General features: G+C 42.2%; 1 protein-coding gene across 1 annotated transcript; it reads right to left on the bottom strand.

Annotated features, from left to right (window-relative positions):
• Nucleotides 1-1,678: 1,678 nt before the first annotated feature.
• Nucleotides 1,679-24,819, bottom strand: CRTAP (cartilage associated protein). Its single transcript, XM_058811812.1, has 7 exons — nucleotides 24,341-24,819; nucleotides 20,814-20,963; nucleotides 20,051-20,222; nucleotides 17,467-17,595; nucleotides 16,388-16,533; nucleotides 14,320-14,403; nucleotides 1,679-2,358 (listed from the first exon to the last, which is right to left on the bottom strand). Exons 1-7 carry the CDS (start codon nucleotides 24,785-24,787, stop codon nucleotides 2,299-2,301), a joined length of 1,188 nt encoding a protein of 395 aa, XP_058667795.1. The 5' UTR covers nucleotides 24,788-24,819; the 3' UTR covers nucleotides 1,679-2,298.
• Between the last annotated feature and the right edge of the window lie 1,599 nt (nucleotides 24,820-26,418).

A 26,418-nucleotide genomic window follows, 5' to 3' on the forward strand; every position in this document is an offset into this window, starting at 1 on the left:
ATGTAGATGGATACATCCATCTCCAACCAGCTCCTCATCCTTTAATGGTGGGATTTCTGGATTTGAATGCAAGAGTATCAAAGATGAAGATATTAGCTGTCACAGAATCACAGGATCAATATTATAAGCTGCAAGGGACTCACAAGGATCATGGGGTTCAACTCCTGGCCCTGCACAGGATACCCCAAGAGTCACACCATGGGCCTGAGAGCATTGTCCAAACTCTTCTTGAGCTCTGTCAGGCTGGTGCTGTGACTGCTTCCCTGGGCAGCCTGTTCCAGTGCCCAAACACCCTCTGGGTGAAGAATCTTTTTCTAATATCCAACCTTAATCTTCTCTGACACATCTTCAGGCCATTGCCTCGTGTCCTGTCACTGGTCACCACAGAAACCAGGGCCTGTCCCCTCCTCTTCCCCTCACAGGGAAGTTGGAGACTGCAATGAGGACTCCCCTCATCACTGGCTGAGCTCCTGAGAACGAAATCTGGAGTTGTCCATCAGTCTGGAAGGCAGAAGGACAGAAGGGGACTCCAGAGTAGGAACCTCTCCTTTGAGCATACATACACCTCTAACAAGAGAAAACTAAGAATAAATTGTAGAAGCTACCCCAGTAGGATAAGACATGTATTTCATGGGGTAAAGTGATGGTTTACAATCAACTGCTTGTAAAGAACTTTTAAAAGCAAATTTCAATTCTTAGATAAAGTTGCAACGAGCGGAGTGCTAATATTGTGTAGAACAAAACCATGAGGAAATGAGATACATCCAACCCTCTGTCAGTTCAAGGCACACAGCAAGCCAGATTCTGGTCTCCTCACCACAAGCTGAGCTGGGCAAATCTCCTCAAGTTAAAAGGCTCTGGATGGATTTTCATTTTGAGATTAAAACAGTCTGCCCATCAACTTCAGTGGATGAGTTGTGATTTATATTAAAGCAGTTTAAAAAGTCAGTCTGATCTTCCAAACACCTTTCACACTCAAATTCAAATGTTTCATTGCTGTCATATGCTGAAGGACAATGAAACATCATCCTAGGGATTCTCCTTCTTATTCCCTATAGACACTCAATGGTGTAGACTATTACAGCTTATATAAACTACAGGAGCAACTATTTGTAAAGCTAATGTAGATCATGTTTTGCCTTTTTAAAAACTCAAAGCAGTTTAAGGGTTTGTAATTCACTTCCATTCAGCTGAATCACAGTTCCACCATAGGAGGTGAATGAATGCTCATCTCCCCTTGATGCAAGCAGGATGAAACCACTTGGAGGGCTTGATCCTTGAAAACAAAAGAGGAAAGCACAGGATGAAATCCTGTATCCTTCTCTCAGTTCAAAGGGATTTTTGGTCCTCAGTAGACTTAGGCACTAATTCATTACCCTTCTCCATCACACCTTTTTTGGTCTGTACCAATATTTCTGTATTGGATTCTGCTGTACAGTTAACAAAAAGGACAGGAATTCACCTGTAAATATTCTTCATTATTCTACTGAAAATCACCTCAGTTTCCACCTGTACTTACCTTTGGATGAAAACTATGCAGATAGTCCCACCAGGCTGAAAAAACCACACAGCTATTTTTTTACAGAAGACAATACTAAATTAATCAATCATCAGTATTTCATACAAGACTGGCCACACCTCAACAGGGACTGTTTTGACAGAAAGAGTAAAAAACTGGTAGGAAGAAAAAAATATTTTTATTCTCAGTTTCACATAGTGGAATTTAATTTAGCTTTCAAGAAAGATCAACACTGCTCTCAGAATTCTTTAAGCAATGTTTACAAGATCATTAGTTGTGCTTTGTTAAACACCTCATTTCAGCTATTCAAATGCACCTTAATGTTGTTCAGGTGCACTGGGACTCATTATCACTTTATTCACCATCACATAAAAAGACATATATAAATAATACAATTCATAGCTCATAAAGAGGAACTGTTATGTCTTCCATAGTTCATAATCTGACAGAAGTTCTTGAGAATTTAGCTGTACGAACAGCACTGAAATGATGAACCTTAGTGTTATCCCAGAAAACAGAAATGTTTTCTGTTTGTGCAAGGGAAAGAAAGCTCAAGGGGAAACTCATGTGCACCAGTTCTGCAGGGTGAAAAGGCATGCTCACAGAAGAGTCAGTGCAGCATGAAGTGACCTTTCAGGAGTGGATCTTGGGACAAAAGGTGCAGCTCAAAGAAGCACCTTTGAGGTATATCTAACTGGAACTACAGGCGATCGAAAACAATGGTAAGGAGCAATGGTGAGTCTTCACTTCGGTAAAATACTTCCTGGTGGTTTCACTCATCAGGATTCCTTCTTTTCCTCCACTTCTAACAGCTCATCAAGGAATTCCACAACTTCACCCTAGAAATTATTAAATTTAACAGAAAGAAATTAACCCCAAAACCTGGTGGGAAATTTCTGCTATTTTAATAAAAAAATAAACTGCAATAACAGTTGTGCAAATATTTTTAACACCCTCCATGCAGACACTAGTACAACAAACCCATAAAATACAGGTAAATGGTCCATACCAGTGTAGCCCAAGACTTGCAGTGACACAGACCTTAAAAGGAGAACAAGTTATATACACTTCACAGTAAATCCTCTCATACTTTTACAGGTACTTAAATAGACAATGAAATCTTCACACTTAGAGAGGAATAAATGTTTAAAGCACCTGTTAAATTAGGAAGTTGTTAGAATCCCATAAAACATTAAAACATTTTAGAAAGCTTCAAAATTCGAAGCCAAAGCATTTTGTAGAACCATAACTTTGACTTTGTATGCCTGCTCTAACCTTTTACATTCCCTGTCACACCCTTCAACACACACCTTCTCCATTTTCAACCACGGATCTTCACAAGCCATGCTTCAATGCAGCAAAAATGTGAAGAACCAGAGATACTAGAATGTTTTCCATACTGGAAACAAATAGACTGGATTTAGATTCAGACCAGAAAATTTACAAGCTGAAGCTAACAGCTTACACAGGGTACCAACACAATATAGCAATCTAACTTTATTTAAACTACTCCTAATGTAGTTCTAGATCCTATACCTTAGTTAAATGTCTTCCTGCATTCCTGTGGCGTTTGTGAGGTCCCCAGGACAAGTGAGAGATGAGGAATCTGACTCCATGTTCTCAGAAGGCTGATTTATTATTTTATGCTATTATATTATATTAAAGAATGCTATACTAAAACTATACTAAAGAAAAAGAAGGATACAGACAGAAGGATTAACAAGAATGAATAATAAGAACTCGTGACTCCTCAGAGTCTGAGGAGCTGGACCATGGTTGGTCATTAATTAAAAACAATTCACATGAAACCAATCAAACATGCACCTGTTGGTAAACAATGTCCAGACCACGTTCCAAAGCAGCCAAACCCAGGAGAAGCGAATCAGATAATTATTATTTGCATTTTTCTCCAAGGCTTCTCAACTTCCCAGCAGAAGAAATCCTGGCAAAGGGGTTTTTCAGAAAATATCAAGGCGACACATTCCAGCCTGAGTACTCTGGGATGATACAGCTCCACTGGCTGGAACTTACTGTCCTGTCAACAAACTACAGCAGCTGAGCTAAAACCTTCTGTGATCGCTTTCAGCACAAGGTAACACCCTCAGTGGTGGAATGCAGGTGGTCAACAGCAACTGTGCAGCAGCATATCTGGGTCAGGATTGAAGGCACTTGAGACAGTAATTCATGTTTGGATCAGGTGTTTATTATTTCTTATCAGTAAAACAGTCTCACTACTCTGAGTTCAGCAGCTTTTCATTAGAAGGCACAAAATGGCCAACAATCTCTTGTTACAAACTCTTTTAAGACTAAACTATCTAATTAAGAACTGACACCTAGATTATTTTCCCTTTTAACCCAATATCTGATCCCAAAGAGCTACAATGAGGACTTCTCTGCCCAATTACAAAATGCCACCCAAATCCATGAAGAAGAAGGAAGAAGAAGCATGAAGCAGAAACCCAGGACGACACCCTGTGCCCTCCACCTTGCTTCCATCCACAACACACTAAAAATCCCAAAACCTAAATTCTCACCAAGTGATACACCCACACTACTCTCTATAATCTATTTCATACTTTGTGGATTCTAGTCTATCTTGAAATCTAGGAAACTTTCTCCGTGAATGAGGGTCAAAGTCAGTGCTCCCTGGGGTCAGGGCTCCCCAGAGCAGACAGAGAAATATTCCTGGTGCTCTGGGTTTCCACAGCAGCATCTCAAACTCCTCAAAACTGCCTGTAGCAGCCCATCTGCTGGCACCCTCAGAAACATAAGTATTTTCTGGTCTGCCTTCCACACACAGTTCAGAAACACTGCCTGAGAGGAGAGACCCCGTGGGAATACCTGGGCCCATCCTCACTTTTTGATATGACTTAAAGTAGAGAGATGCAGATGCTCAATGCTACATTTCCAACATTTTAGTCTAGTAATTACAATGTTCTGATAAACTTTGATTTCTTTAAACCTTTCTGTCCTTTCTTTCTTGACAGAAATCGATGGTCTAAAAAAGTCTTAAGATGTCATTTAAGTTTTTTCCAAAACAAATTGTCATTTTCTGCTAGAAAACTGGATCAGCTCATACTCACTCTCATATTTAAATTAATGAGAACATCTACCAGTTATGTTAAAAGCAAGTCATCCTTGTTTGGATGCTCACTTTCCTTCTTTACTTCACCACCCATTCCACGTCTGTGAACTGTACTGGGCATCTGAGTCTGCTCAATTGATGTTTACAATCCCAATTACATTTTTAGCACATTTTTGTCTAAACAGGCATTCCTTAGAAAGACAGCATCTTCTAGACACATTCTGAGACTCAAAATTTTACTGTTTTCTATTCTGGTGAAAAAAGGGCATTAAAACTCTGTCAATGAAAAACAATAAGAGGAAATAGAGAAATTATGTCTATTTTGAATACAATAATGGTATTATGAATATTGTGATTAAAAAGTATTAACATCACAGGCTTAGGAAGTATGACTAGTCAGGAGAGAAATAATGAAACTAAGCAAACAACAATAAAAGCAGGAGGAAAGCTGGCTGAAATAATTGCTGTTCTTGTTCCCTGCTTCACAGTTCTAGCTCAAAAGACCACTGAGGTTTTGAAACTATGAAGTGATTTTAGCAAATCCTGAAGGATGGCAATTTGTTCAAAAGATTTAAGTATCCAACACATTATTGTCACACTCATCACTAAGACAGAATTTTTCAGAAGACACACAACATACAGACAAAATTCAAGTTTTTGATTTCTGGTATGTTTTCAAATCCAGAAACATGTAAGAGATGAAAAAGGATATTTAAATGCAACAATATTAGGAAAAAAAAAGCCCTAAACAAACCTGAAGTCTGAAATCTCTAGTGTCCGAAACTGAGCTCTAAAGGAAAACATTGCAGAAGCTATTGTGGTCTAATTAGATGTACTGAGGAATAAGAGAGGTTGAAATATGGCAAAAATATAAAAACAGTTGCTGAAACAATATACATAAAATATGCTGCAATACAATTGAGTAATTGCCTGGGTGTTGGTCATTTTGGAAAAGGCAAAACCTCCAGATTAAAGACAAACAAAACCCCAGTTAAAACATTTTTGCCTGTGCCGTCACAATCAAAATGTGAAACATTTGCAAGTTGTCACTGGAGAGGTTGGCAGCCCAATGAAGAGGTGGTAACTCTGCCCCAGAGGAGGAGATCACATTGTCACGCTGGCAGCTGTGCCCGGGCCAGCACTGTCCTTGTTCCATTAGCACTCACTTCACACTGCACAGACACCTCTAGCTGAGCTCAGCACATATTCCACAGATGCTCATTCCAGGGAAAGCAGCCTTCTGCCTGCTGATATCCAGTAACTTCCTGCTGATCTGTGCCTGCAGACCTGGGGTCTGAAATGAGTCTTTGACACGATTTACTCCCTCAGTGAGGCCGAGTCCCTCCTGTCACCTGCTGTGCTCTTTGGTTCCTCCCTACCTTTACAGGAAGAACATCCCATTTCCCATGCTAAATCGGGTGCAAACCCATAATTCTTTCCACTGCCAGCCACCCGAGGGCACAAGGGCCAGCAGCTCCAAGGCAGGAAGACAAACACACGGCTCCAGCCCAGGGCTGATGTCAGTGGTGGTGAGCAACCCACCGCCCAAAGCGAAACAGAGATTTTTGGAGTTCACTTGAATTAACAATATGAATTAAGCATTTAAAGTTTAGCCTGTAGAACTATATGTTGAATTTTAACCTTTTTACTTAAGAAACTTCTGCTATGGTGCAAAGGGCATAGGAAAATGCAAATTTCTGAAGCTTCTTGCATAAAGAACAATACCAGAGAAGACCAAGGGATGCAAAGAGCCCAGATTAAGGGACTCCTCTGTCTCCAGGATAATCAATGTAGTATATGGTAGAGATAATTCATGCTATATATGTGTATAAAAATATTGTAGAATCTAAGGTATGTCTGTGATCACCCAGGCTGGGAGCAGAGTCTCATGTTTACTGAATTAATTCACGGACAACGTTAAGATAATATCAAGATATCAATATCAATATCTATTTGTTAACGTAGGAAAGAAACCTTCCTGGCCATGATTGATAGTTTCTGTGGAATGTCTAAATCACTCACAGGACCTGCACCTGGGAAGATTACATCTACTGTACTCAAAAACCAGCATCACTCTGCTACATACCAATACAGGCTCTGCCAAGGTGCTCAGACATCCGTCTGGACCCCTGGACCTACCTTTGTCTATTTCTGCACGTGTATGGATCCAGTTCTACATGTGAAGAGACACAAAGGAACATTCGGTCATCCCTGCCTCAGGCAGAATAAACTGTATATAAGCTAACTGCTTGAAGCATTCAGGGTGAACCACTGGGGAAACCCTGCCACTTTGTCAGTTGGATCTCAGTTCACCCAGCGCCTGCACCCGGGGCTGACGCTGTCTTGGCTGTGGTGGTCTTTCGAAATTCTATTTTTTTGTTATCGATCTAATAAATCTTTGTTAAATTTTTTTATAAATTTGGCTACCAATTTGATCATTTATAACAATCAAGGCTGATAGACTACTCAGATAAGCACCAAGGCACCAAAAGCGCATGCACAAAGGAGAAAAGTTCAAAAGTTCAGTCATGAGGAAGCCCATAACCTCCAGCCTCAGAGACCACCAGAGACCCCTGCGCGACCACCACAGCAAACAATGCATGCCCACAAGGGCGTGGATGAGGACAGGCGGGGCCAGGGGTTGGATATGCATGGAAAGTTGTGCAATGTATTGCATATGGAACACCTTTGTGAATAAAGATGTGAGGCTCGGGGCACAAGTTTTCAGAGAGCTATCTCGCTTGTGCCGGGCACTGACATACATACCCACTTCATAACTATATCTGCTTGTGGAGTGTGAAAAGTGTATACTATATGGCTCTATGCAGATATTTACCATATGTATTTTGATGTATTGATTAGTAGTGCTGTATTAACATTTTAATAATAGATGTAGTCTTGTAATTAGAAGGTAACTTTTGTAGTTAAAATAAGAACTATGTTAGTGGGATTTTTTTTTTTAAAGAAAGGAATGAGGCACTCGCACCAGATAGCAGTCTCAGGACACCTAAATCTTTCAGGGAAAAGAATTTATTGTCTTCTTATCAGAAGAAATGAACTTCTTCCCGCCCTGAAGGCGCTGTTAGAATTAGAAGGAAGAAGTTGACAATGACCAGACAGAATCCTGTATTTGAATGGAATTTATGCATTGTGTATGAAGTGCATGAATATGTAACGGGCTATTGTTCTTAAGGGTTAATCCTTTGTTAACAGAGATCCTTTTTTGGGCTCATGCTGCCCAGAAAGAGGTACCCAGAGATCCGTAACTCTTTGTCTCTATTGTCTCATATTGTCCTAATTCAATTTGTCCAAACTGTTATTACTCTAATTGTGTTACTATTTTTTTTTTACCATTTTATTACTACTAAACTTTTAAAAAAATTTAAAAACAAGTGATTGGCGTTTTTCACATGGGGTTTATTTATTCCGCGTATCGCTTCAAAAGGGCAATGCAGATCTCTGGCTGCTAGGTAGGACATCAGGAGGTGAAGTCTGGCTGGCTTGGGACAAGAAGGGTTTGCTGCCATGCCACTAGAGGGGTGACAGTCAGGCAGCCCACAAGTGGGAAGCACACCAGTACACAAGTGGGAAGCACACACACCTGGGCTGCTTGGCCAGCTGCAGGGAAGCATTTCCTCCCTGCCCAGCCCTCAGTGCACAATTGTGTCTTCCAGGTTGGCCAGGTACGGGCTGAGCAGCTCTGTGGCACCCCACAACCTCCCTCCCTGTGCTTCCAACCTCTTCCCTCTCCCAGTTAGTGGAAAGTGGGACTGATAGACCAAGGTTGTATGGGAAAAGATGGAACAGGTACAGCCTGAAATATGAGAGGTGTGATATCGAGCAGAAAGAGGGGGATGTTCCCAGACTGGTGTGAGTGGCAGGAGGAATCAGAGAAGCTGATCTGTCCAACTGGAACCTCTAATTATCTGTTAGATAGGTAAAGTGAGCACCCTTGGCATAGATTAACAATGGAACAGAGGCACAGACAGAAAGAACAAGTTGTGTGCCACAGTAATTGATTCAAGGTTTTACTGAGGATATGTAAGTGGATTTTAATAAAAAAATAATTCATAACAGAGTTTTTGGTCAATTCTGAATAAGCTAAGCCAGGCTAGTGAGATTGGGGCACCATCTTACAAGAAGCTAGAGCACTGGAAAAAAAAAAAGACCTAAAAAGGAGAAGAATGCAAAACTCCTCACTTAGTACCTCAGTGTACTGAGTGTCCAAGACCATGATATACATTGGGCCAGGCCCTTCCTTATGCAACATTAAATGTCACATTCACACTCACAAAACACAGCTTTTTTGGAGAAACAGCTGTGATTTGGAGACTCCTAGCCAACTACCAAAATAAAACAGCAAAGAGGAAGAGCTACGAGTACCTGGCTCTGCTATGGCACACTGGCTGATGGTCCAGCACCAACTTTTCTTTCAACAGCATCATTTAAAAACAGCAGCAAGCAGCAGTTGCACTGCCCACTGACAGACCCAGACCCTTTGCCACTGCTTGCAATGACTGCCTGCTGCAAATGCCAACATTAATCCTTCATGGGTCCTCGCCTCCACCTATAATCTGTTCTGCCATTTCTCAGTATGGACAGGAAGAGTTATGGGACATAATTAACTTTCTTGTAATAACCCACATTTTCCAACACAGATCTGCTGATGGCCTCTCCTCTAGGGATTCCATATGTACTGCAGTGGGATATCCCATTCTTCAGGGAAGCAACAGAGAAGACAACAAAAGACAGTGCTCTAGAATGAATTAAGATCCACAGAAAATTATTACTCTGCTTTTATGTGTGATTACCAGTGAATGAATAGGAAACAGCTTTTATTCTACCTCATCCAACAAACAGCCTTAAGAGAAAACACACAGAGGATGAAGAATTGGCTGGATCTTTGTTCCCTTATAATCTATGACCTAAATAGAAAATATTTATCTCACAAAATGTCCCTCGTTGTCGTTCAGAGCAAAAATCAAATTGTGCTAGAGTTCAAAGACCTCAATGATTGGAAACTTGTTCAACAGTGAGAAGAACAGATTTGATTCATCCATGTACTGGGTGTAGGTGATCAGGTTGTGATAGTGAGAAGGGTGGCCTCTAGGTGAGCATCTAGCAGCCCTGTAATTAATTATTGTCCTGTAACTGCCCTGGTAAGCAATGGGAGTAGTCACAATGATTAGGTTCTGAAAACCAGCAGATTTTGTTCAAGAACAAATAAACACCTTGCAAGACTGAAGACAAAGGGTTGGTATGGATGACTGTGGAGGACATTTGCTCCATGGACCTCACAGAGCTTGCACATACAGACCACAAAGGCCACTGGCCAGCAACGTTTTGGAGAGGGAAAACATTATTTCAGGGTAACAGTAAGGCATGTGTCAATGAGTGGCTCAGCCTGAAAGGTTTATTCAGCCTTCAACCAAGAGTGAGTTCCTTGATCTAACCTTCAGTTAAAATCTGAGAGTTAACTGTAAGCACCTCAAAGCCCTGCCAGAACTTCCATGAGCTGCACAGTCCAGGCTGGACATTCCTCACATTCTAGCTGGGGAAAAAAATAAGAAAATCCCTCAATTCTTTGTGCAGAAAAATTATTTGACCCTTAACTTATTTCTTTTTCAGATACTTAGTCCACAGTGTGACCAACTGCCACATGCTTATAGGGCTTTTTGGTTTTTCCAATATTAAGAGAGCTTAGTTGTTTTTTACATGAATATTAACAACTTTCTCAAATATTTTTCCATTTCACTTCAACTATATATTCTGAACCTTTAACTGTTTTTTCCCATATATTATGGGAGACTACAGTACTCTGCAGTTATTGCAGTAGTATTTTACAGTAAACCAGTAAATGTGATTTCCTTTTAAGTTACTTATAAAGCCTATAAAACATGAGTCAACCCAATTTCAGAGGGACTTCAACATTGCTCCAATTGCACTGAAAGCAGAAGCCTTCCAGAGGTCCTGTTTCTGAGCTCTGCTTATGCTCTTCTGCCTGCTTTATGTTGCATGCAGAAGTGTAAGAGAATCTGGGCAGCAGAAGTTCCTCCTAATGCCAGTACCTGCAGCTTGGGGCCATCCATTTGAGCCCAACCATGCTGGCAGCTCCCCATGCAAAGTGGCTTAAATGGCAGGAGGAACGCCTTTGACCAAGAAACACATCCAGCAGTGCAGAAGCAAGAGGAGAAAGCAGGAAGACCCAGCCATATGGGGAGAATCTCCACTAGACAATGATGATGGCAAAAAAAGAAACAACCTCATCTTCTTTCTTCTTTAAAAAAAGTGTGTGTTGAACAGGGACCATAACACTGCCCATTAGCAGGCATCTCTCTCAGAAACAGCTGCCCCCAGCTCCTCTCAGGGCAGCAGTGCTGCTGGAGCTGTGCTGGGCTGAGGTACCAGGCAAGGCAGGGTTTACAGCACTTAAAACTTGCTGGTACAAGCACACTCATGTAAATCATTTGAACATAAGCAAGGAGTGAGTTAATAAAGCTCAAATTATGTTGTTAGCAATTCCCAAACAGAAAAATAGGCTGAATTCAGATTACTATTTGCTATCAGTACTCCACTGAGGCCCTTGTGTTTTGATGCTATTCCTTATGTCCTCTTTCCACCAGTCACATTGGTTCAGTATTTCCTCTTCTTTGCATTACATGGATGAAACACAGAGAGTTTTAATTTCAGCCACTACACAAATGGAACACACACTATACACAAATAAAAAGAAAGATGTCCAAAAAAGTGGGTAAAAACTGCCAACAGCTTTTCACCTACTGATTAAGTGCTGAAAGAAAAATCACATTGTCAGCTCATCCCCACCAAATATTTGTGGTTCTTATGTAATTTAGAACAGCTAAGTAGCTATGCCCCCCCCAAAAAATTCCATAAGAACATTGATTTTATGGGCCAAAAACATGTCTCATACAATTAGTGTGGCGCTGGAGTTACATCTACACTAGCTCAGTGTCTGGCTCTTAACAGCATCTCAGTTTGCCACTTCAATATGTGCAGTACCAGGAGCTGTATCCATGATAGCCTTGATGCATTACACATCTGAACAGAAATTAAGAAGCTTGTCAATCCATGGCCAACCAAGATGACAACACTGTAATGTTCTTTTAACTTCCCTGTGAAAAACTGCAAGGATATTTAAGAATAATTACTTTTTCTTAAAAGTAATTTGCAGCTAGCTGGCGCTAATATTCTGTCACCTCCACTGTGTTAAATGTTTGAATTAAGAGTTTTTCATTTCCTTGTGGAAAAAAATTAATAGAGTAACACAAGCAGGACAGTATTTCTTGAAGTAACATATGCAAAAATCATTACTGCCTGTTCCATCCTCTGCAATTACTGCTATGTATTCCTGAAGAAGCCAAATGTTTTCCCTCTCTTTGCTAAGGGGTATTTAGAAAGACACATGCATGATCTGGGCTACAGGAGCACTGAGAAGTCTGGATAAAATGAGATTCTCCACTTGAAAATAATGGCACTCACACAGGAAGTGATCCTCTTGCCACATCAATCCTTTTGCTTCCATCAAGGGAAAAAGAATTATTTTTTCCCTGCAGATTATCTTGCAGGCTATCTTACCAGCCCACAAGAAACTTCACAAACAGCAAACATGGACCACAGAAACTCACAGAAAATATGGCCTATGGCCCAAGGAGCACATGGTTTAAATAAATAGAGTGCACTTAGAAGAGAGCTTGCCTCCATCCTTAACAATTTTAAATAAAGTTTTTACTGTAATGCCTTATCTGGGGTTTTCATCAGTTTTCAACATTCCTATGGAACAAACTTTTCTATCCGTGCCAGGAGAAATATTAAACAAAATAAAAAATTCCACTTATACTACCAGGTCCTGCCCATAGAGCAGAAACTGCAAGGTAGTGGTTTCACCTTTGTGTTATTCCTGCTCTGTCTGCACTCCCTGGAAGTCTCCTGCAGCCAAAGACAAGTTCTGGTAGCCAGGGATTTATGAGTTCACTACCAGAAGCCAGAGCCAAGCCAGAGGCATGGACAGCCTCCATCGCCCCAGGTTTTTGGGCCCTAGCAAGGGAGGGCACAAAAGCCCTTCAGCTTTTCCCCTGAGGAGAAGAAGAGTGGTAACTTTCCTAAACAAAGAGAGTGTGAGGTAGGGGTATCTGCAGCATAAGCAGGCCCAGTAATTTGGTTGTTTAACCCAAACATATAATCCAGTGCAATGTGACTTCCTTGTCAGCCCAAAAGTTTAACTGAGGTTTACACTGCACCACCCTCCTGCATATTGCAAGGTCATTTGTAATTGCCCTGGTGAAAGGGGCTGCAGGAACGAATGCTGGCAGCTGAATGCTTGTTTATTCTACACACAGTGCTGGAGACTGACGATTGTTCCATAACCCCTTCTCCTAACAACATATGGGGGAAACCCTCAAAAAGGGCTTCTTCACCCCCCCACTTAATTACTCATCCCTGTGTTTTGAAGTAGCAGATAGGAAAGAAGGAAAAAAGTACAAATTAAGTTGATGCCTAACATAAGAAAACATCATGGACAAAGCACAAACCAACAAGGATATATAAAAAGCGCTCAAGTATTTCACACCTTGATGAAAATCCATACACACTAGTCCTCTTTAAGCTTAACCTTAAAGCAAGCTTATTAAACTTTCAGGGGGTTTTATCCCAATGGAAAGTCTTCCTGAAGTCTGGTAACCTTGCAAAGGAATTTTACATAGAGTTGTTTTCAGATCACAAGAATACTGAAGGCAGCACAGACATTACTTCTCTGCTGTAAAAGATTCTCACTCCCTATGTGTTGGATAACAAAAATTGAAAAGGTGTTTTCATTTTTTAACATAAACCATCTTCTAATCATCTTTCTAACTAGAAAAGACCTCGGCAGTGCTCATTACAGATACCCTTGCCTCATGTCACAGCTGAGCACAGCTCTGTCTTTGTCAATGCCAGCAACATTCCATCATTTGAAGATTTTTCTAAACCTCTAAGTGAAAGGACCCAAAAACAAAGCAAAAGGCAATCCAAAACCTCCCATGAATTATACTTTAATTTCAGTTGCGGAAGGAAATGCCCTTTCAACAATTAAACTATTTTTCTTGCACCACAGTAAAAAAAATCCCTTCTTACATATTTTCCAGTGTAAATAGTAGTCATTATATGTTATTTGACCATGAATTCCAACCATCTAAAAAGCATTACTGGGTGACCAAAATGCCACTGAGTAGAAAAAAATAACAGATAACAAGACTTCCTTTGGACAAAAACTACAATTTAGGTGGTTATTCTGGACAAAATTGTAAGGACCTTTAAATCTAATTTAAATAACATTTCAGAAAAAAAAAAATCCACACCCCCTCCCAGCCCCCCTAAAAGACCAAACCCAGAAAAACATTTGGTTTAAAGATATATGCACCATTTCTCTGCCCCCTGGTGTTACAATTCGAAAACTGGGTTTCCTTTCTTTTCTGTGGGCTCAGTGCATTATACATTTACCTTTGTGTTAATTCTGTCCATGTTTATTTTAATGGTACATGATGTTCTTTGGGTTTGTTCTTATATTCCACTTACCAAACAAAAATTCATTATAAATTGGTCGTGGTTACAAGAAGATTTTTCCATATTAGTGAAACCCTGGAATTACAGCTATGTATCATCTTCACTTTAAACGTGATTGCTGCTTTTTTCACCCTGATTTCATTTCTGGCAAACTCACCTCATCATCATCCATCAGATGTTCCTTCGCGAATTCATACAATTCCAGCTGGAGCGTGGTAATGTTGTGGTACCGAACTGCCTCCTATCAAAAAACCCCAAATTTCTGTTACTTTAGGGTAACAAGACAGGCCAGTGCCATCCCATGCCTCCTGAAACCATCCCAGGGAGGTCACACCCACACCTAGCAAAGGCAGATCCAGGCAGTGATGAGAAAGGAAACAGCAGAACAGCAAACAGCCCATTCCAAACTCTTCTGTGGATCTTCCTAAGCACAGGCTTCCTCACTGCAAGAACAAAGCACTCTCCTCCTTCTCATGTTTCAAAGCACTGGCAGGACTGAGAATAAGGCATGAGGCTGCCAGGGCTGAGCAGCAGCCTGTGCCTGCATTCCAGTGGGCTTTGGACAGGAGAAAGGCTCTGTCTCCCTGTGCTGGCTGTGGCAGCAGGCAGTTCTGGGAAAGAGACACACAGAGCTGTTTTGCATGATAATGAATCACCAGCCTGAGCCCGGGCTAGGGAAACTCTGCAAGGTCACTCACCTGTCCCTCCTCACTTCCCCACTGCACAGGGTAGCTCAGTCTCACAGTCTCACATTTGTGAGTACCAGCTGCCATCTACTTCGATTATTCCATTTAACTTCTCTTGGGGAAGAAAACAGGAGACTGCCTCTTTCACAAGAACATCTAAAGGTCAGTGCCAGAGCCAAATGTTGCTGTCACCCCATTACCACTTTTAGAAAATGTACCAGAGGCATTATGGTTTTCGAGGCAAGTGATTAGGACAGCAAGCAACTTCTGTTTACAGCTACACAGATCAAAGTACAAGAAAATACAGCTGTGTGCATTTAATATTTTGTATTTTAAAATCAAATTATCTGTAGTGCCCAGCTCCAGAAGTCATCAATGAAACATTCAGAGTGCATGTGTAGGGCCCTTGTTCTGCCCTCTCTGCACTCCTATACCAAACGTGTCTGCGGTTTGCAGTTTCATACTGTTGCTACCCCTCACTCCCACCACCACCAAACATTGTCTCCAATATGGTTACAAAGCACCATTCTGTTCCCAAAAGCAGTGACAAAGGAGCAGTCCCCTTCCCCTGTGAGCTCAGACTTGCTGCTGTTGCTGCCTGAAAGGACCAAATGCATTTTTGTTGCCTTTTGTCTCAGTTGGCCCCACAGGACAGGCCTGGGTTCCCACTGTGCCAATAAAGTGTGTGCTCTAAGAGGCATGACTAGAAGGCACTAAATTTAATTTGTGGAACATGTATTGCTAATGACTAACTAGTTGTACAGCCCATATGATTGATGCCTAAGCAGTCAGTGAGTGCCACAATTTAGCTGCATGACTTAAACCCTGATAACAAGAAACATTAGAAAGTCCAATTTGATGTCACAGTCCAAGCTGTAAAATTTCCTTGGACATGGAAATTTAAGAACAGCATAGAAACCCATTTTTTAAATAGTCTTCCAAAGTCAGATGACAACTATTGCTGGACAGACTGGTGTCTTCTTTGCAGCAAGCATTTTAATTTAGATAATTAGATAAAATGCAGTCCTGAGCCTCTTTCCATCCTCATCCACCCAACTGTGTTCTAAATGGAGTAAGTGGAAAGCCAGTTTAGCCGGAGTTACCATATTCAGACACATTCCAGTGCCCACAGAACCTGAAATAACAAGCGAGTGGGCAACCATGTGTTGGCAAATAATGATTCACAAAAGCCTGAATGTCACTCAGAGATTTCATCATCAGAGACTTCAGGGGCCAGCTGCTTTATTTGTAGAGGTACACAAAGACATAAATATGCCTAAGTGTCAGAGAAGTACCAGCATGGGTTTACTTCTCATCACATATTATATGCTATCATAGCATGTTTCAACAGAAAGGGAAGAGTTGCAATGGCATTCACTGTTTACATGACACACTGCACCTCTGTGTACAACTTTCTATATGATTTTAATAAAACAGGACATGTTAAACTCCAGAACCAGAAGATATCTCACGTTTTCCCGCTGAATTTCAGAGAAATATTTGAATGTGTCTAGAAGGCATTTTAGGTAATCCACCTACCGATCTGGGCTGAAAATCCTCCTCTTTAAGTCCCCACTTGTCTTTGTGGTACTGGTAATAGACCATGTTCTGTTTCATTACTTCATCTTTTTCATCAAACAGAAGATAACTGGCAGCACAAGAAGCTGCATTCTTCATGTCATTCACTAATTGAGAAACACACACCAAAAAAATCCAGGTAAGGTAAATGAACAAATTCCTGTTATTATCTAAGCTCTGAAAAACTCAAATGGAAACACAGCCCATACTCTACCTCCTCACCAGCTACATAGAGGGAAAAAAAATTGCTCCCCAGAAACTATGTGCTATTTTTGCTCTAAAACACATAAGGCCATGATTCAAAAATCAACTCATCACCAACCTCTGATGGTTTTCTATGAAAATCCTAACCAAATGTTCCTCCCAGGTATTCCAGTATCAACCCACAGCTTGGCAAAACACACTGGGGCATTTATTTAAGAAACAAAAAATACATATATTAAACCCCTCCCTACTTCTCTGTACTAGGATTGATAAAGAGGGAAGGGTGAGGGTGTTAAGTGTGTAGTCAAACAACACAAGCAAGAGTCATTAATGGCTTGATGCTACATGGCTGATGTGCCTTCCCTTTGATATTGGAGCCTGCAGAAACAGCTGTAAGGGCTACATGTGTTCTTTACAGTGCAAGCAGCTCCTCAAGAAACCACAACTTTCACTGGTTAATTTACCTATCAAACATGTCATCACTGAGCAATGAACACTACAATTTCTTTTAAGTGGTCCCCTCTTTCTTCAAAATCCATTTAGCATCATTCTAAGAGGATGATAAGAATCCACTAGGGAAAAGCAAATGGTATGAAATACTCTGTAGGTTTGTCTGTGGAAGAAATTCTGTCCCATGTCTGTTAACTACAGCGATAACAGGGAGCAAAAGACACCAGGAAACTTGGATTTTCTGTCCCAGAACATTTTAAAATGCAGATTCTGGAGGGTACTACTTACATTCTGAAGCATAAAATTAGAGGGAAAATATTACAAATGGAATCTGTCCCCCATCATCCAACATCAGTGTTGTTTAAGCACAAAAAATTACTACTTACATTTGTAATATGCAAACTGCAAGTAATGGTACATGGTGGCCACAAATTTTTCAACGACAAAGCCTCCTATAATGGGTGTCAGATTGCTCTCACACTGCACTTTGCATGCAAGGACTTCAATATAATGGTCTGGAAGGAAGAAAACAGCAACAGAGGATATGGATAGCACACAGCAAATTGTTATAATCACTCCCATTAGTCACCCATTAAAATATCTGGCCTTTTAATGCTCTCCTGGGTCCTGTGCATCTGGCTCTTGCTGGATGGAATCACCAACTCCATCTGAAGTGTGAATCAAGTGGTGGTACTAGGCCCTTCTGTAAAAATCTGTGTGCCTGACTTTTAAGGCATCATCAGAGCTGGAATTCCAGAGAGCTGAGCACTGAGGTTTCACTGACACCTACAGGCAGCATGTGGTTGGTGGGATTTACAGAGTATTACACAGTACTGCATTATGTCCTAGCTGTAAACTTCACAGTGCTTTCTCTCCTTTTCTAAATTTTGCAAACCTTGGCAATTTCATTACATTATTGCACAAATAAGGTCCCCGTGGTGCTGAGTACAACTGTGTCACAGAGAGATACAGCAGGTGATTGCAAAATAAACTTCCAGAGATGGCTGCCCTACAGGCCCAGAGTTTGGATGTTTTAAGACAGAAGAAAGAGGAGAATATGCTGCTCACCAAAGAAAAACTTTAAGCCAGGAACATGTAAGTTCACAAGCTTACCCTGTCTAAAAATTGCTATACATAATGCAGGACTGTTGCTATATATAATATAGGACTATAGGTGATTTTATCTTCAAGAAAATACATTTCAAGAAAACTTTCCAGCAAAAAATTTCAAGCATTTTCCAAATATATCACATTCATCAAAAGCACCGAAAATAAATATTTTAAAGACTTAGTTTCCCTCTAAGCCACATTTGGCAGGTGAAAGCAAGTTAGCTAAGCTTGTGCAGCAAATTTCTGACCAAGACAAAAGAATGCTTTTCATCCCTGACAATTACAAACATGAAGAACACCGAGGTTAACTAAATATAACTGCTGAAACTAACTAAAAATAACTGGCCAAATGAAATTCCCAGACCCATCTTTTACAAGAGCAGTGGAATCTCCAGACACAGCAGTGCTCAATTCCAGCCAGCAGTTAAAACCAGAGGTGTGAGTCCCTCAGTGATCCCATGCAATGAGGACAGCTGGCTTCCTAACACAACTCTCTGCTCAGTGATAAATACATGCCTAGGGCAAGACCCAAACACTTCTGTTGGACACTTACTGCTACATCTGCTTCCTGCAGACCCTTGGAGGCAGAATATCTCTCCCTGGAACACAAGCACGATTCAGCCCAGGCTGTGCAAATAAATTTGGGTGTTCCTATCTCAAGAGCGAAATACTTGAAATGCAAGAACATTGCCATGGTGACATCATGCAGTAATTCCTGCCTTTCCTTCCCATCACTGCTGCTGGGAATTGTCCTTCCCTTCCAAGGAGGAAGAGGGAGGGTGATAGTAAGTGTCAATCACAGGTAAGCAAACACACTGCTCTTCACAGTGGCTTGAGGACTGTCCTGATGTCAGAGCTCTGACCCACTGGGGAACAAAGTCTGTGTTTCCTGCTTTACCTCCTGCAATTTGTGCTTCACTCTGTATTTGTTATCCTAGACCTCTGCATGTTTTGCCCAAGAGCAAGTCAAGGCTTGAGAAACAGCCTGCAATAGCTATTCCATGTCAGCTGCTCTGGTGGATACCAGCTGCACACCATGATAAACTGAAGCTGCTCATGTATAAACATACTTCACAAAACCTTCCCCTCACCAAGACATATTACGGCTTTAGGAAAAAAAGTTGGAATCATTTTCCTTAGGGCAACTTGAAACACAAAAAGTGCAAGAGAATTTCTAAGTTTATTGAGAAAACATGCAGGCGTTCTCCACAAAAGTATTTCCAACAACACTGAGATGTCAGAGCACTGGAGAAATTACTTGTTTCTTTCTCTGCCAAAGAGCACAGGAGATGTGCATGTGCTATTATGACAACAATCAAAAAAGTTGATGTCCCTTTTCAAAGCAATGGATTTTTATTTTTTTTTTGCACTATACACACAAAATACAGATGTTACCTACTAGTAAAACTCTAATGCAGGAAGAATTACAAATAGCCAACAAAACCTTATCATACTTAGGAGAAAGGAGATGCAGATCACCAGACCTACACAAAACACAAAGCTGATTGCAAAGGCAGGCTAACTAACCACTGAGTCTCAAAGTGATACTGAAATGATGGTCAAGAGACCTGGCTGGATGACCACTGCTACCCAGATGGAGCAGTTGTTATTTACACTTCTATGTTACTCTGGCACAGAACTTCCACGCTAATCTAAGATCTCTGTTCCAATTTCCTGATAGACTTCATTTATGTTACTGATGAGAGCATAAAGTAAACCAGAATTCAAACAGTTTTCAGTGAATCTTACAAACTCCTATTGGCCTAAACTGAGGAACAGGACTTGGGTAACCAATCCTGTGAATAAATTGAAATGCACTTTGGGGACACCTTTCCTTCATGTTTCAAGGTAAGCACTGACCTGCAATGGAAAGATAGAAGTCTTTAAAGTCTGTGATCTCTCGGGAGCCTTCGCAGGCTGCTATGCAGTCGTCGTAGGCTTTGAAGAACTCGGGAAGAGCCAGTTCCATGTCCGAGATGGACGTGCGCCAGTTGTCACCGTTGTACGCTCTCACCGCCCGGACAAAGAGATTCTGCAAAATTGGCAGCCATGAATCGGCAGTAAGTGACCCGTGAGAAGTGTTGTGTAAACTCAAACACAGCAAATGATGTCTCCACATTTCTGGATGAGCTGCTCTCCAGATGATGTGAGAACAAACACAGGAGACTAATGGATTTTAACAGGTATTTCCCAGAGAGCAGAGTATGTCACTCCATTTCCAATCAAAAGAAAAGCCCGCTGGAGAGAAGCAACAGTGTGAGGCTGTGACAGAGATTTTCAATGGAATCTTAAAGCCAAATGTCTGAGCTATTTTCAGCTGTGCCACTACAGCACTCATGAATTTGGATAACCAGGCAACTGCTTGGCCCCAGCAGCAATCTGCATGTAGCAGCTTTCAGGTGTGCCACTCTCTGATTTGCTGTGACTCATTTATGGAACAATGAAGTGCAGCAGAGGTGAGAATTACTGAATGCACCAGGGAGGCAGAACAAAGACGACTGAGATGACAAAAACAGACTAAAAACTGCGAACACATAAGCAAATGAGACCCCTGAATTTCACCCAATAAGAGGAGTAACAGAACAGTTCCAAAAGAGCAGACTCTACTGAATAAAAAGCATACCTCATAAGGCTTTATCTCCAAGTCTTTAATATGCTCCTCAGCATCAGGTATGCTCTTATAGTAGGCCATATTTCTTTGCATCATTTCATCATCTGGATGCTTCAGAAGAAATGTGTGAGCTGCTGCAATAGCTTTTGGAAGATTATTAGCCTAAACAGGGATAGGGAAAGAAGGTGTTAAAAAAAAAAAAAGATTACTTGGAGAAAACAAAACAAAACAAAACAAAACAGTTCAACAGTTCACAGTTTTCTCAATGATTTTTCTGGCATTCTCTACACTCATAAATTTACTTCTACTGAGAGCACAGTCTCAGCATATACAATTGTACAGTAAAACTGACATAACTCCTCTCAGTTTTACTCCTAGCAGAGTGTAAACAATTTAACTTAGAAGTCTATCATTTTTGCAGACAGCATAGATGATTGTTGTAAATCAAAAAGATTAGGTTTTTGCCCCTCCCCTGTTCATAGAGCTGACAAGGCAAAATACCAGGGCTCCTGGGGGTGTTTAATCTCACAGCAAGTACTGATGCTAACCTACGGATAGTAGTCAGGAATCTTCACTGTTTTTATGTGTTTATGTCATTTATTTGCCTAGCAGCACAGAAGACATTATTAAAATAATATATCTTCCTGGTGGCATTACAAAGTGCAGAGACTTGGTCAAGAACTGAGTCCTAAAGCAACTTTCTGAGCCCATTTTTAAATTAACTTTAATCCCTGTTAGATATACTTTGTGACGTGCATTTCTCATTTACAACTGCATGTACCAAAGATGTATGTACTTCTGTGTGCATGCCATTTATTATACCTAAAATTTTATATATATATATATATACACACATGCATATTTTCATAAATTTTGTAGTATATATGCACATATTTAGGAAGAGTGAGAAAGCAAAAGTTTGGGGTATTTGTGAACTGTTAAAACCCCTTTTCTAGGCTGTTCAGTGTATTGATGTACAGGCAATACAGAGCTCTACCTCACATGTGAAACAGCTTCTGGCAGCACACGTGTGAAACCATGAGCAAGAGTCACAGTGTGGCACATGCACTCTTCTGCTCACACCCATGAAAGGTGCCCTTTCATTTTGGAAAGGAACCTGAGTTCCTGAGTTGCACAGGAGCAAAACTTGAACCCAGCCACTGCTGCTGTGCTGCTAGGAATGTCCCAGCACTGGAGCTCTGCCAGCTGCCCTTCCTGGCTGTCCCAAAACTGCGTGTTTCCAGTCCGCCCCGACCGTGCTAAATGCAAAGGGAAATCTCAGCTGCACTTTCGTCAAATGCCTGGTTTCTTCTGTGCTCTAGCTGTAACCCTGCTTTTTTGGTAGGCTGACATGTCTCATTTTTATTTAGGTCCATGATTCACTCTTGGTTTTAATTTTCACCTCTTAGGAAAAAAAAAAATAAAAAAAGGTTTTGTAGAAACACACACTAAGAGAACTCAGTGGCTCTGAGAAAGCTCCCTCCAGAGGAGCAAGCAGCAGTGCAGGAGCAGCTACTCCCAGAATCTTACAACGTGGCAGATTTCTCTGTGAGCCCACCTGAATACACACATGGTTACTCTAAAAAATTACATAAAGCATTTCCCTCCCACTTCTTCCTCTACTTTAAATGCTGTTGGGGGGGGTGGAGGGGTGGCAGAAAGGACATCCCTTTCATAGAAACCACCAGCCAGGAAAAAAGCCCTTTGGATGGAGCAGTTTGTAGCTCTAGAAGGCACATTTAGAACTCCCCGAGAAAGATAAGGGCTCAGAGCCGAACTACAAATCCAGTATGAAACACAATATAAACAACAGACACTAAAGGCAAAACCACCAAACTACTACTGAAACTTAATGCAGATGTGATTGAAAAAGAGTTAAAAGGGAGGGGGAGGGATTCCTCCAATTTCCCTCTCACACTCCTACCTGGCAGTTACTTGACTGTATTCAAAATGATAAGAGATTATAGTTGGTGTTATGTGTACAGTGCAAACTTTGTACGTGCCACAAGGGGGGAATTAATAGTTAAATTAAGATAAGAAGAGGAAACATTTGCGGTGATGTCATTTTGGTATCCATATATGGCTTTGAGAATTCGAGGAATTCCTGCCCTCTCCAGAGGCTAAAATGTATCAAGTTCTTTGGTACGGTCTTAGGGAAGGCATTAGATCTCAGTGAGATGTTGTGCGTGTGGGTGCTGTTCTGGTTTCATGAGAACACATTTCCCTGCGAGTGTTTGGAAAAACGGCTGAGGAAACAGCACTCCTAAAAACGGGGCACAGCAGCAGTTTAGAAGATGTGTGTTTTCAAGAGGCAACCTCAAAATAATTCACAAGCATACAAGCCTATGTAATGTATACTGGGATATGTTGTGAGTGAATCCCTAAAAGGGAAAACAATCTAACCAAAGAGCTCAGCTTGTTTCCTCCCCACAGAGAGGCCCTGTTAATCTCAAATGCAAATAACTGCAGTATCTGAGGGGATGGCAGGAGGGATGGACCTTGATACCAAGAACAGAAGGTGAAGATGAGAAGGGAGAAAATAATCAATAAGATCCTGGACAGAAGAAAGATAAGAAACTAGAACAACAGGATGAAATCTGTTAAGTGAGAAGTGTGTCCCCAGTCTTGGCTGACCCAAGAGCAAAAGGTAAATACCATTTCAAGGTATTATAGTGTCCCACTTCAGCAGCCAATTTTTGCTTCGTTCCTTCTTGCAGCTGTAATGAAACTGGAGTTTTCCAGGCGTGAGGCTACGGGCAAGTCACAGGCTGGGCCAGGCTGCTGCACTTGAAAGAACTGGACCAGAAACGAGCAAGTGAAGAAGGTGGGCACGCTGAAGGAGAAGAAGCAGTGAAGATCGCTTGCAATAGCAGAGCTGTGACATGAAGAGTCTGAAAAAGGTTCCAGAGAAGGTTAGAAAGTAAGGCAGATGGAAAGATGGAAAGAGAGGGGCAGGAATGACACGGCTACTGGACACAGAGGCAGCATCCGGTGGCCAGACCTCTAGGAAGAAGTGGAAGGGCTGTTTCTAGGGGATGTGCTGGATGAGTGGTAAAAAACGAGTGAAGAGGGAGCTGGATGGTATGTGGGTAAGCAGGGGGAAAGACAAGGCACAGGCTAATCCCACTGTGGGTTACAAGAGTGGGAAGAAACAACTGAAAGTTTTGCCAAGGAGAGAATTACAAAGTGTAGGGTTGGCAGCCTAGGGGGGCAAGGAAGAAATGGAGGCGAGGCAGATGAGAGCTGGTGTGGAGGAGGAGGTGATGGGGAATGAGGCTGTGGCCCAGAGTAACCTGCTCCGAGGGCCAGCTGAGAGGTGGGCATGACAGGAGGCTTTTCTAGCATCGGGTGCACGAGGCATTTGGGCACATCACGACACCACGACACTGACAGGCGCTTGGCGTGCCTGGAGGGTGACACCGCACACGGCCAGACTTGGAGAGCCTCCGACAGAGGCGGGGGGAGCGGAGGCAGGACAGCAGAGCGATGGGAGGAGAAAGGAGGAGGGATCAAGGAGAGGCAGCGGGAGGGGGGCTCACCTTGAAGTAGGCGAACTGCAGGTACTTGTAGGGCTCGCGGCGCTGGAACTCCTCGAGCAGTTCGCGGCCGGGCTGCGCCTGTCGGAAGGCGGGCAGGCCCTGCTTGCAGCGCCGCAGGCACTGCGCCCGCCGCAGCACCCCGGAGAGGAGGCGCAGCTCCTGCAGGGCGGCGCTGCGGGGCGCGGGGGGCGCGGGCGGCGGCGCGGCCGCGCTGCAGTTGCGGTGGCAGAAGGCCTCGCTGTCGCGGAGCAGGCGGTACAGCCGCATGCTGACCTCCAGGTAGCTGACGCTCTCGGGCCAGTTCTCGGTGCTGTACTGGTCCAGCCCGTAGCGGTAGGCCGACTCCAGCGGCATCAGCTCGTCCCGCGGGAAGCTGCGGAAGCTGTAGCGCTCGTACTGCGCGCCCGCCGCCGCCAGCAGCGCCGCCAGCAGCGCCGACACCCACATGGCTGCGCCTCCGACACCGCCGCCGACGCCGCCACAGCACCACACAGCACAGCACCACGTCGCCGCCGCCGCCGAGAGAGGCGGCCCGGGGCCGGGAGGAGGGAAGGGAAAGCGGGCGGGGCAATGCGAGGGCCGGGCAGAGGCGGAACCGGGGCCGGGGCGGAGGCGGAGGCGGCCCCGGGGCGGGAGCGCGGCCGCGGCGGGGAGGAGCGAGCGCAGCGCCGGCTGCTCCGGCCGCCCTCGGTGCCGCTGCCCGGCTGGAGCCGGAGCCGCTTCCAGCCTCAGTCGTGTCTGCAAGGAAACTTTTCCTCAATGTGTTGTCCCCAGTGTCTGTGAGACCTAGGTTTTTTTTGCCGGCCAAAGTTTACGGGTTTTGTTTGGAAAATATATGTTCTAAATCAATCACTTGTACCCTCCAGTTTTATTTTGGTGAGTGGTTATCTACAAAACCTGTGACATAGGTTCACGCACTCATATTGTGATGAACGCGTGGAAAAAAAACCAAAACAGACAAACAAACAAAAAACCAAACAAACAAACAAAAAAGCCCTGGGCATTATTTCCCTTGAAACTGCGGTTTTAGATATGGTGTTTGTGGAAAACGCCAATCACTTGTTTTTAAAATTTGAAAAGTTTAATAGTAATAAAATGGCTAAAGAAATAGCAATATAGTTAGAGTAATAAAAATTTTGGACAATCTGGATTAGGACGATATGAGACAATAGAAACAAAGAGTTACAGACGTCCGGGTACCTTTTTCTGGGCAGCACGAGCCTGAAATAGGACACGCGTTAACAGAGGATTAACCCTTAAAAACAATAGCCTGTTGCATATTCATACATCTCATACATGATGCATAAATTCCATTCGAATACAGGATTCTGTATGGTAAATGTCAACTTCTTCCTCTGAATCCTAATGGCATCTTCAGGGCAGAGCAAGACAGGAAGAAGGTTGTTTCTTCTGATAAGAGGGCAATAAATTCTCTTTCTCTGAAAGATTTAGATGTCCTGCTATCTTGCTGCGAGTCCTTTCTTTAAAAAAATATCCTACATAGTATAGTTTCTATTTTAACATTTTTTATAACCTAAAACTATATTTAACACACTATTCAAGAAAATTAATACAGCCTAACTTTCTAACATAACACATATAATATTCATTTTAATATTTGCCAAAAGCCAATCATAAAATACACATTTTTCCCATGTTCTAAATCAATCTCTTGTACCCTTCAATTTTTTTGGTGTGTGTTTCTCTGCAAAACCTGTTACATGGGTTCATACATTCATATTGTGATGACAAGCAATAAGTGCACTGTTGGAATACTCCTACAATTCTGGACATTATTTCCCTTGAAACTGGAGTTTTAGATATGGTGTTAGAAGGTGTTGCAGAATTGTAAGCACCAATTCTGCCTCTTGTTTCTGTTCGATGTTTGAGGAAAAATAATGTGGAAGATCTATAAGGGAAGTGGTTTTGCATTTTTTTTGGATACTTGCCTGAAAAGTATACTTCAAATGTTAGCTATAGAGCTATAGAATGCCAACAGTGTATCCTCTACTGGTTCTGTGCAGTGCTTTGGGACATTTTCTGATGTCCAGCTACATTCATACATTATTAATCATTAG

This window comes from Ammospiza caudacuta, chromosome 1, assembly GCF_027887145.1.
Source record: "Ammospiza caudacuta isolate bAmmCau1 chromosome 1, bAmmCau1.pri, whole genome shotgun sequence".
Taxonomy (NCBI): Eukaryota; Metazoa; Chordata; class Aves; order Passeriformes; family Passerellidae; genus Ammospiza; species Ammospiza caudacuta.

Excerpts from the sequence above, each read along its gene's own strand:
- CRTAP (XM_058811812.1), bottom strand. The coding sequence starts at position 24,787 with ATGTGGGTGTCGGCGCTGCTGGCGGCGCTGCTGGCGGCGGCGGGCGCG. Across the intron at positions 14,404-16,387 it reads AGGATTTTCAGCCCAGATCG|GAGGCAGTTCGGTACCACAA; the intron begins GTAGGTGGATTA and ends GTTTTTTGATAG. Across the intron at positions 2,359-14,319 it reads ATCTGATGGATGATGATGAG|GGTGAAGTTGTGGAATTCCT; the intron begins GTGAGTTTGCCA and ends AATAATTTCTAG.